This window comes from Pygoscelis adeliae, unplaced genomic scaffold, assembly GCF_000699105.1.
Source record: "Pygoscelis adeliae isolate BGI_AS28 unplaced genomic scaffold, ASM69910v1 Scaffold72, whole genome shotgun sequence".
NCBI classification, from domain to species: Eukaryota; Metazoa; Chordata; class Aves; order Sphenisciformes; family Spheniscidae; genus Pygoscelis; species Pygoscelis adeliae.
In genome coordinates this window covers 1145995-1157346 of record NW_008824286.1, presented here as the reverse complement: position 1 = coordinate 1157346, position 11352 = coordinate 1145995, and the positions used below count along the sequence as shown (strand labels likewise).

Sequence of the window (11352 nt, the reverse complement as noted above, 5' to 3'; positions counted from 1 at the left end):
CCTGGGTACAAAGTTGAGCGTGTGTCACTGCAAAGTTTTGACGTTTGGCAGCTTGACAGCAAAAGTGTCGTGCCATAAACACGTTCAATCTGTGTCCTGCAGGCACTGCTTGAAAAATAATGACACAACATTTGTAAATGTTTCTAAGCCCAGGTGGGGTTTGGAAGGACGAGTTTTTGAAGGAGAACAACCCAATGTTTCCAGTTTAGGTAGGTGTCCAGCCCTGACACTTGGAGTATTCAGTCATTGACAAAAGTTATTCTTCTTAGATCATCATCCAAAAATCTATTATGGCATTTGACTCTCTAGCATGATTTCAGATGACTGATACAGTGGAGTGACTTGCAGGCATTTTGAGGAGCATCTAAGCATCCTCTCTGTGCATCTGGAGGCAGCGCCGAAATGTTGCTGTTGGTAAGCCAGTAAATATTTCTGAACAGTGAAATGCAGAAGAAAGAGACTGGGAAGGCGGCGTTTCTCCAGGGACCATCTCACTGGCTCGTTTTTAGCCCCAGGTCAACTCAAGGCTGACTCAAGTCCTGGTTCGCAGTCTGGTTTGCTCACATGATTCTCATTAAATGGATATGTTTAGGCTAAAAATGAGAAGATTTAGAAAGATGTTTTTTATCTGCTTTTATAGATGCCCCAGGTCATTAGCAGGAAGCTTTTAAATTTAACAGTCCTGTTTGCTTCTTGTCTGTCGGAGTGAGCTTGGAAAAGAAGGTGTTGGCTTCTCGTGGGCTTTGGTTTTGGTGTCTCATGCAGTAGCCCAGCAGTAGCTGGTTTTATTTTGGGGTTATAAATTCCATGTGACTTCCCCTCCCCTCCCCCCCCAGTAAATTAACCAAATTAGTTCTGCTTTCTTAATGTGCGCTAGGAGCGTTTTAGGAGGAAAGAGGAGAAACCTTAAGGATTGGTCTCATGCTCTGTTTCTCTCCAGAGCGTGGCAATATCAGGTTGGCCGTATATGCCTGGGGAAGAGGGTTTCATAGGAAGGGGGTGAAGAAGATCAAACGAGGCGGGCGAGTGGCAGTGCGTTGGTATTTGGGGTGTGCGGTGGGAAAGGGCTAGCAGCAGGCAGGGAGCGATGGGATGCTCTCCTTGGCATGCCTGCAGCTGGGCAGGCGTAGAGGTGGGCAGAGAGCTTGCAGAGAGGAGCGTGAACCACGTCTCACGTCTCCATCCCGGGAGTGTGCCAACAGGTCGTGGTTCTCGCATATTAGCTCATGGTTTTGCAATTATTCCCGTATTCTGAGCAAACATGTTTCCGTCCCCTGATGGTCATCAGGCAGCTGGCACCAAGTGGTGGATAGGCACAATTAACGCTGTTTTGATTGAAAAATTTGGGTCATTTAGCAGTGTTTCCCTTCCCTGCCTGGGTGAGTGAACTCAGACTTCTTGTGGTAGAAACACCCCTAACTTCATGCCAAAACCTGCTCTCTGACTGTCTTGCTGCATTTATTTAGAGAGGGAGGGAAGGCAGGGGTTTGTCTCCTCCTGCCCTTGCCAATGAACTCACCTGCTGGAATAGGTACCTACGTGCATGAATGATGTCATATTCCTACGTCAGTACACTGTTGTTCATCTGAACGTCATGTTCATGCATGGATATGACAGGGAGAGTCTGCACATCAGTGTTAAATCGTGTGAAAGTTAGACCAAATGTGTGTGAATAGTAGTTTGCAATATTATATTAATATGGTTATTACATGTTCAAATTAGTAGTAGTTTCCCATGGCTTTGATATCTCCCCACTTTGTTCATGAAGGCAAAGCCTAGAAATTTTTTTTTTTTTTCAAAAGCAGACTTAAATAAATGAAGACGCAAACTTTCTGCCATGGAAGTATTGCGGACGCAGGTTTTATAGCGATTCCAGCCCTTCCACTCCAGTTATTCCAGCTGCACCGAAAGGGCAGGAAAACATGGATTTTCAGCGTGTATTCATCTCTGCTCCCCCTTCCACAGATCGTCCTGCAAACAGCAAAAAAAAAAAAAAAAAGCTAGGAATAACAAACTTCACTTGTTACCTTGCTGGTGTTAACAATGACTTGCCATAAGGAAAATAAATGAGCCAGTTCGTGCCTGGTGTGTGGTGGCAGAGCAGGTGCTCGTGGCTCACGGAGCAGATTCCAAGCCAGCAGCATGAAGGGCTTGGGTGCCGGTTCGCGTCTTCTCTGCTCTTGAAAGCAGCATTTTTGTTGTCAGGAGTTGCAAAAGAGCAGGTTCTGTGGTTGTATTTCAGTACAAAACTTTGCCATCTATTCAGTGCTTCCCTGCTTTACAGGAATATAGCATTTAATTGCTTTGCCAGAACTCGAAAGCTGAATTTCTTACAGCTGATAGATATTTGTAAAAAACTGTGGATAACAAATCAGATTGTAATCTAATTTCATTAGGTTACAGCATGCACTTTAATACCTTTCCTCTGTGGCTTAAAGAGACATCAGGACTGATCCCGGGTGGCACAGAGCCCCTGTGCACGTGTCGTTTTTCAGCCGTGCCCCCTTCAAGGGGGTGCACTGGGAGCCCCCTTAGGCCGCCTCGCCAAGCAGCGATGCTCGCTTGTGTGCGAGCTGCTGCGTCCGAAGCGGTGTGCTTGGCTGCCGCCCTGAAGCTCTGGCAGACTTTTTTCCTCGCCGACAGCCAAAAACTGCCTGAGAAGATTCACCGGTTTGAAGCCCAGCTTGCATGCACTGGAGAGCAGTGAAAGATGAGTGTCTGCACCTCCCTCGCCCCCCCGAGCTGGGGTGCAGATGGGTGCGTTGGGAACCCATCGGTGTTCCTGCACGGGGACATGCTGGAGCATGGTCACAACTCGTTAGCAAGCTAATCGATTGAGGCGAGCGGCAGCTTGAGGAGCAGGGAGCGGTGACCACGTTCTCAGAGGGGTGATTTGCCTCGCGTCACATCGTCCGGGGTCACAAGCTCCACAGCCAGGTGGGCGCCGGAGCCGCCGGCAGCGTGACACAGAGCACCCCTGGGGTGGTGTTGGCTCCCATGGGCGCTGCGCTTTGGAAATGCTTAGGCTTTGTCTGCTGAGCTGTCTGGATTTAAAAAAGACAAAAAACCAAAAACAACCCCCCGAAAAAAATCCCCCAAAACCCCAAGGCTTGCATAAGCACATATTTCCTCCTTCTCTCTTGTTTGTCCCCAAGGATGCCTTTTGAGGCTGATTTTAGCCACTGGAGTGTGGCCACACTGTTCAGCTGAGCTGGGACATCCCACCAGAGCCTGGGTCCACAGGAGGGACCCTCAGAGGCTGAAAAAGAAGCTGCGGTGTCAGCTGGCAATGTTATAGAGACTAGAGACTGCATGTAGGAGAGAGGGTGTGAATAGCTGATGTCAACTCACCTTTACAACCCTGTGACCATTTTGGTCGCTTGCTGGCACAGCTGCATCAATGCTCCCTGCACACCGGGCCGGCACCCACCCAAAAATCGGGTTGGCTATTGCATGGCTCCAAGAGAGGCTGCAGTTCCTCCGGAGAGGCCATCTCGGGGCCAGACAGCGTGGACATAGGGTACGTGCAAGGCTGCGTGCATGCTCGCTGTGCTGGGCAACGAGGACCACCCCCATGTGAGGGAGAGGAGGTGCAGGATCGTTTAATTTTGAGTTTGGTTGGTTTGTTTTTTTTTTTAAAGTAAACATGCAAAACTGGTCAGAGAGCTGCTTGCCAAAGTGGTTGCTTCAGAGTGTGTTTTTGCTGGTTGGGGAGCAGGGCTGGAGGTGAAACCTCTGCATCCTATGCTGGCAAGGTGCCTGTAGGCATGCCTGGGGAGTATCGAGGGGATCTTAAATGGGGGGAAGGTAAAGCAAATAAATAGGCAGAAATACTTTGAGGAAGCATCTTCAGGCGCAAGGAGTGAGAAGATGCAATCAAGAGACTGGGATGGTGAACACGGGCATCCTGAGCCTGCCCGGCAGCATCTCGGGACACACGCTGCACCCCGGGTGCCTGTCCCCCAGCTCGGGGCCGTACCCTGCCTCTTCCCTGCGGCGGCTCGGGGCTGTGCAGAGCAGTGTGGGAGCCTTGCCTGACTTCCCCCCCGCCTCTCATCTTCACCCTTGCAACTGTACTTCGTGTGCTGGGCGGGGAAATGCTTGTCCGTGACTGTCACTAAGCATTACCATCTTCTCTTTGTACAGTTGCTGGTGAGAAGAGAGTGCCAGTGATGCCCGGATCGCCCGTGGAAGTCAAGATACAGTCCAGGTCCTCTCCTCCCAACATGCCGCCACTGCCCCCTGTGAACCCCGGTGGCCCCCGGCCGGTGTCCTTCACCCCGACTGCACGTAAGACCCCAGTAACGCTGCTTTTCCCAGCTCCAGCCGGGAGGACAGGCTCTGCTTGTAGAAGTCACCGGGGATGTCTCAGCCATCGGCCGGGGCTGCTTGCCAGCATGGCGAGTGTTAGCCATGCTGCACAGCTGTAAGGAAGGGCAGACTGGGGCTTTCCTGCTGTTCTGCTGCGTATGCAGGACATATAACAGGGTCTGTAATCCCCCCCTACCCCCTGCCTGCTCCTACCTTGCTCCCGGTGCTGCCTTGAGTCCTCCTTTTTGCAGGTGCAGCCTTGATTTCCGCCATAAACTCCTTAAGAAATTGAAGTCTTTTATCAGGTCAGCTTCAAACAAGCCAAGAGCTAGGCTTTTCACTGTATCTTTTGGAGGAGTTAATTCCCGCTCTGCTGTATCTCACTTTGCAGACAGCATTTCTGCAGCTGAGATTAGAAAGTTTTCCTTTTTTTAATTTCCTAGCCTCAGAAATTCCTTGCTGTCCATCCAGATTCTCTTTTCTCCATCTTCTCTTTATAATCTTTCCTATTAAGCCATAGTCAATCCTGGTCCCACCCAGCCGTAGCGCAGCCTCGCACCCACTTCTTGTAGCAGGGTGTTGCTCAGAGGTGACTCCATGGACAGGATGGACATACAGCCTTTTATAGCCTAGAAAGAGTCTTTTTCTTCTCCCTTAGCCAACGTTTAAGCCATTTAACGCCTTCTAAAAAGCATCATTCCAGAGCAAAGCTGCTTTACTTTGTTGGGCATGGAGTTATCTGACCCCCGCACGTGCCACGTACATATTTTTGAGGCTTTCCTCACCTCCTTTGCCCCGTGCTGAGCGTCTCCCTAGCTGGTTCTGCGTTGCTTTGCTGTCCACAATGGTGTCTGGCGTATCTCACAGTTTCACGCTGGCAGTGGATTTCAGAGATTTACAATCCAGCCTCTTTCAGGACACACACTAATGTATTGCGTGATGCTGGCAATAGCACTAATCGTCGGGTTATCCCGCCAGACACGTTGTCCCCATCTTTATGCGCTGGGGGGGTTTTAATGGCTCTCCTTTTGCTCAGGCAGAAAAAGACCATTAGCAAAGTGACAGAAATTAATTTTTCCAATGAGGTTGCTTGGCACACTGTTAAGGGCCAAGGAGCCTGAATCTGCTGATTGCAGATTACTTAATTGCCTCTTTCCAAGATAGATGAGAGATGCAACCTGCGGTGAAGTTCATTCTTGCTTTTTTACTTCTCAGTGGCACCAAAGGGTCTTGGTCAGAGTCAGCGGGTGTGTGTCCTGCCCTGTAAAAGCCCATGGCTTGGGCAGGCGAGGAGGAGCATGCTGGAGGAGGGCCATGCCTGCCTGTGGATCGTTAACAAAAGGGTTGGAGAAGCAGCAAAAGCCTTTGACTATTGAGGACCTAAGGCAGAATTTAACAGAGTAGCCCTAGACGATGACTTTTGTGTTCCCAGGAATTTAGCATCCTCCTCTCCCCAAACCAGTGATCCCACTGGTCTCGGTGCACCACCTCACTTGCTTCAGCACTGTCTCCTCACCTGGAAATAGAGGTCCCAGCCCGGCTCTGTGGTCTGTGGCGGAGCAGATCCTGGCGATGCGCAGGATCAGATAACTGCCAGCCGCCCTGCGGTAATGCCGTTTGCAGAAGGGTCAGGCAGGGTAAGCCTGAAAACACAGAGAGCGGTTACGGGGGCTGCGTCTAACGGCAGCCTCGACCCGACCCAGCTCGCTCTGCTTCCGTGGCATCACCCGATACCATCAACGTCTGCTGCTCCCATCCTTGGCAGCCTCTCCCGAGGGTCCCCTGCAGTCCCCTGGCCCCTGGGTGGGTTGCACAGCCCCTCTTTCTCCCGGGGTATAAATAGAACCCATTGCTCTCCCTAGTCTTTCATTTGAAAGAGTAAGAGGAAGCGAAACAGAGAAGGGGGTAGAGCGCCTTGGTCGCGGCTGCCGGAGAGCACGGAGCTGCAGTCATTTGCTGTTTGAGAGGAGCTTCTTGGGCGGCTTTCCCCCCCTATTTGTAACACTTTTACTGTGAAATAAATGCTCTTTATGAGTAATTGCCAGAAGCCTTGCCTTTCACATAGCTCTGCGTTTGCTGGTACTCCATGGTAGCTAACCCTGTGGGTACGTGCCATCTCTGCAGGACATCTCTGTTCCTTCGCTGCTTTGGGGAAGCTGGTGTGGACAGGAGTTTTTCAGGTTGCGTTGCTCCATAACAAAAGGTATAAGCTCGCTTTGCCTTTGCACCTCCATCCTCTCAGTCCTGGCCTTCACCCTCATTTCATCATCTCTCTGTCTACAAAAGGACACGTCTCTGTTATGCCCCCAAAAAGCCTGTCACCCCTTGGTTAGCAGGAACTACCTTTGATGGTCTCTTTAGCCTTATCTTTCCCTTGCATCTTAACTGACTCTGGTTAATCTTCTTGGGTTCCCTCCTGTGCTCACCATGGCAGGTCCAGGTGCATGGAGCCTTTCCAGCCTCTGACCCTGGCGTGCCCCGGAGCGGTTTAACTGTTCAAGTACCTCCTGCCGCCTTCTCCGAAAAACCCTTGCTGGGGTCATGAGGATTTGGTATGATCCTCGCGAAGCTGCAGTGGAAATTTTGGCATCTTTTTTTGCAAGTTGCTGCTCTATCACAGCATGCACCTTCCCCTGCCCCGCATGCAAGGGGCAGCTCTGCCAGGTGGCTTCGGTGTTTCTTCACTGAACGCCCTCATTTGAAATGGTTTCTGGCCTTCTCTTCAGCACTTACATCCATAAGGGATTCAGGGCTGGGGCTTTGAAGGATAACCCAGTGGGTCAGCTGAAACTATATTTACGATGATGTACTTTTCACCTCTAAAATTCTGGGTTTACACTGAGTTGGGGCCCCAGTGCACAGCTGCTCTTCAGACAGGCCTCTAGATTGCACAACAGCGGCACGGGGATGTCGGCAATTTATTCTAATCCCTTGCTGAGTTCCCGAACTTCCAGCCCTTCAGTCTGTTTCGACATGCTCGCCGCTTACAGGAGGCAAAGTTGCAGATGGGACCAGGTTGGAAAAAACAACTGTGTTTGCGAAACTCCCTGTAAATCCCTGGGGAGGTATGGCGGGTGGGCGGGCGCCGCGGGGCAGGATGCTGTCAGCCCTCCTCGGGGTGAGGTGGAGGCACCTGAGCTGCAGTATCTGCTAGTGGGACCCTGGCTGTAATGAGCACTGATGGCTTATTGTAAACGATGGGGCTGGGAAGGATCATTGGATTGTCTGGTGTAATTTTATGCCTGACACAGGCCAGAGAATGCTGATGGGTAATTCTTGCCGAGGGCTGTAAACTTGGAGCTAAAGCACATTCAATTCCTCGGGCTGAGCGTACGGCACAGCTCGGTTTGCTGCAGCAGTGGCTTTATGCAGCCTGACCCCGTGTCTCCCCAGGCTGCCTCAAATGCGAAGAGAGGTGTGCCCGCTCTGCTGAGCCCTAATTCTGTTGGTGTTTGATAGCCCTGGATATGAAGCTCACTGGGCAGAGGAGAGAAATGCCAGGGAAGTCACTGGCTGTGGTGTAAATCACACCTGAGCAATCCCATAAGGAAAACTCTGCAGATGCCTTGGTTGGGTGCCTGGTTCTCACGTGCTGGGGGCTGCAGAGCATCCCTGCAAGCTCAGGGGAAGGTTGAGGAGAAGGCACACATGTTGCTGGTGACCAGCTTCATCGCTGGGTGCCCTCCGGCACGGCATGCGGGCTCTGCTCTGGCCATAGCCCCTTTTCTGGTTCTTGCCCTGTTTGCTAGCAGCAATTAACCAGCAGCAGCAGGCTCTTAGGTGGAAGACGGATCCTCTTAAACACCGGACCGCAGGGACGTGCCCATCTGATGCTCAGTATCGCTTCTGTCTCCCACTTGCAGTGCCCAACGGAATAAATCATTCCCCCCCGACACTGAACGGGGCACCATCCCCACCCCAGAGGTTTAGCAACGGTCCTTCCTCCTCCTCCTCCTCCTCGCTGACAAACCAGCAGCTCCCGGCCACATGCGGTGCCCGGCAGCTCAGCAAGCTGAAGCGCTTCCTCACTACCCTGCAGCAGTTCGGCAACGACATTTCGCCAGAGATCGGGGAGAAGGTCCGGACCCTCGTCCTGGCGTTAGTGGTAAGCCCCGCACGCCGGCCCAGGCCGCCTTTGCTTTTGCCATCGCCTTGCTTTGGCGATGGGATCCTGGCAGCCGGCGCATGCCCGCGTTACACAGTGTTACCTGTTTGTGTCTTTACAAGCAGAGGTGTTGACTGAGCAAGACTCTGTAATGTTTATGCTTTCTGGTAAACTCGCTGACTTCTTCTTTTCTTGTCTTTGGTGGGTTTCAAAAAGCTGTTTGTCCAGTGGCTTTGACATGAGCTTGTGTGCAGCTAAACTTAAGGAAACCTGGAAGGATTTGGACAAAGTTTTTCTATAAAGGTCACAGGTCTGATGCCGTGGGCTCGCTGGAAGCCATGGGCTATGCTGGGCTTCTCTGTTTCCTCTCGTAAATGAAACTTTTCACACAATTCAGAGAAGCCTGTAGTTTTGTACTAGGGAAGTGTTTTCTTGCTTGTGCAGATTTATGATTGCCTGATCCCAACTGCAGATCACTTTACCTCCGATCTGTTTCCATACAAAGAAATGTCAGTTCCAGCCACCGCTTCGTTAGTGCTGTCCTGACTTCAGTGTGTTCAAACTCAACGCTGGTTTGCTCGGCAAGGCAGCCAGGTGTAATGGAAAAAGCAGGGTCCTGTTGCTAGCAGGGACTCACTCTGGAAAGCTGGTAGTCCTTCTCTGCTCTTGAGTTTGTAGAGAATATCATGACACTTCAAAGATTTCATTTATTGATATGCAGTGATGTATTTAATGGGCTTTTTTCCTCTTTATGAGCTGCTCCTGCATATCTTAAAACAAGCCCACTGGCACAGCAAAGTTAACTGTTGCCAAGGTCTGTGGAGGAGTGGAAGGCTGCTGTTGCAAAATAGGAGGTCTGGGCTTCTGGTGTGCTGCTGCTGCTTTGTGTGATTGCATATTTGCATTACCAAAGGCATTGATTCTTCCAGTCATATTCACACCTGTGACAGTCTGAAGGTGCAGCTACAGGAAAGGGCTTGGTAAATGACTTTTATGCATCTTCTGCCCTTCTTCTGCATTCCCACGCTCAGATTTGCAAGAGCTGGGGTCGGTGGCAGTGCGTGCATGTGCAAACAGTGCGTGTATGCCCTCGTGCCCTTTAGCAGCTATGGACAGCTGAAAACACCCTTCAAAAACCAAATGAACAGGTCGTGCTGCAGAATTGTATCTAATATTTGCAGGTATACAAACTAACTGGTAGAAATGCTGTGCAAGGACAGACCTTGGACTGAGACCCTGGAGCACAGCACCACGCCGCCTGCCCAGCTGCAGTCCCATGTGGCACCCAGCGCTGCTCCTGAGCTGATCTCTGCTTTTTGGCACGTTTCTTTTGAGGCTCAGCACGCAGCGAAGGTAGCTAGACTGCAGCAGCCTGGAGTATTTCTGCTTCCAAGGCTGGCGTGGGCAGAGCGAACATGAGTCTGTCCATGGTCTCAGGGGCTTTCATAGTGCTTGAGCACGGATGCAAAATGCTGCTGCTGCTGAAGAAGGCAGGCATATATATTTCCATGGGTGTAGGGTAGTACCTTAGCTTACCCTTTTGGAAAGGAAATTATAAGCTGTCCAGGTTCCTCTGACTGTCGTTCTCACCACTGATTGTGATAATTTCTTCAGGGATGAACTTTGTACGTGCAGGTTATCAAATGCTGCTTGTCCCAGGGAGCACCCAGCCTGAACAGCCACAGGGGATGCAAGGTTGGGCCAGGGGAGGACCGTGCTAGTGGGGTGAGCAGCAGGCTCGTGGATGGTGGATAGGTTAGACGAGGTGAGCTGAAAGGGAGGAAGGAGGAGAGGAAGGTGTGCAATTCTGAGCAGCTGGAATTGCTGTCTGGCTCCCCGCAGCCTGCCCCAGGCCACCTGGCCAGGGTGCAGGAGGTGCCAGCTGGGTCCTGCTGCCTCCCAGAGCCAGTCTCTGCCTCCCGGCCCTGGAGCTGGGAGGATGCCGGGCCAGGCAGCGCCCAGCTGTGCACAGCGTTCACCACTCGCCTAGTGCAGCACTTCTACTCCATTGGCCTGAGTCTTTTTGGCTGCATTAGGCAGGATGCAATGCAAACATTGTCAGTCCTGTAGTGGCAGATGCAGTCTCCCTTCCAGTTCTGTTCGTTTGGAGCCGTTTCCCACATGTCTAAAAATAAGAACAAATTGTCATTTCGTCTCTTAATTTCTTTTCTCAGAACTCAACGGTGACAATCGAGGAATTTCACTGCAAGCTGCAAGAGGCGACGAACTTCCCCCTCCGGCCGTTTGTGATCCCCTTTCTGAAGGTGACAGGGAGCTGGTGGGGCTTGCCGACGCTCCGTGTGCCGCTTGGCAGCGTGTCATTGCTGGGAAAGCTCTCGTTCCAAGCACCACAGTAATTTTGTCAAAGTCCAAGACAGACTGCGCAGACCATAGTGGTGGCCATGTGGGACTGGCTTGCGAAAAGCTAACGTTATAACGAGTGCCACATGTCTGCTTGTATGTTAGGGATAAAGGAGACAAACCAAGCTCCATTTGGCAGCTTCTGATCCTATAATCTTATTTGCGAATGTTCAGTTCTAGAATGTTTGAAGTGTTGGCATACGGAGCGCGTCTGGGGTGGTTAGATGCTGGAAGCACAGAGCGCTTCCCATGACACTTGTTTTTTGGGTGCACCGACGTCAGGCCATCCTCAGCTCTTGAGAAAAGACAGGTAAATCTGACAGTGCAGACACCAGGAGCTGAAGGATCCTGAGTGGGGGCCACAGGCTCTAGGTGTTACTGCTCTGAGGTATTATGTGTGCAGAGCAAACCTTTTGCGAACGGCTGGAAACGCCTGCCCGCAGCCTGCGTAAGCCAGACCCACACTTGTTTTCCAGGCCAACCTCCCGCTGCTGCAGAGAGAGCTGCTGCACTGCGCCCGGGCTGCCAAGCAGACGCCCTCCCAGTACCTGGCACAGCACGCGCAACTCCTGCTG

General features: G+C 51.5%; 1 protein-coding gene across 1 annotated transcript in view; it reads left to right on the top strand.

Moving 5' to 3' along the window:
• The first annotated feature begins 4152 nt into the window (after positions 1 to 4152).
• Positions 4153 to 11352, top strand: part of CBFA2T2 (core-binding factor, runt domain, alpha subunit 2; translocated to, 2) — an 18545-nt gene continuing 11345 nt past the window's right edge. Inside the window, 4 exon segments of the mRNA XM_009318653.1 lie at positions 4153 to 4290; positions 8175 to 8416; positions 10591 to 10680; positions 11254 to 11352. The exon segment at positions 11254 to 11352 is cut by the window's right edge and continues 21 nt beyond it. Of these exon segments, the coding sequence (XP_009316928.1) occupies positions 4173 to 4290; positions 8175 to 8416; positions 10591 to 10680; positions 11254 to 11352 (549 nt within the window). The 5' untranslated portion in view covers positions 4153 to 4172.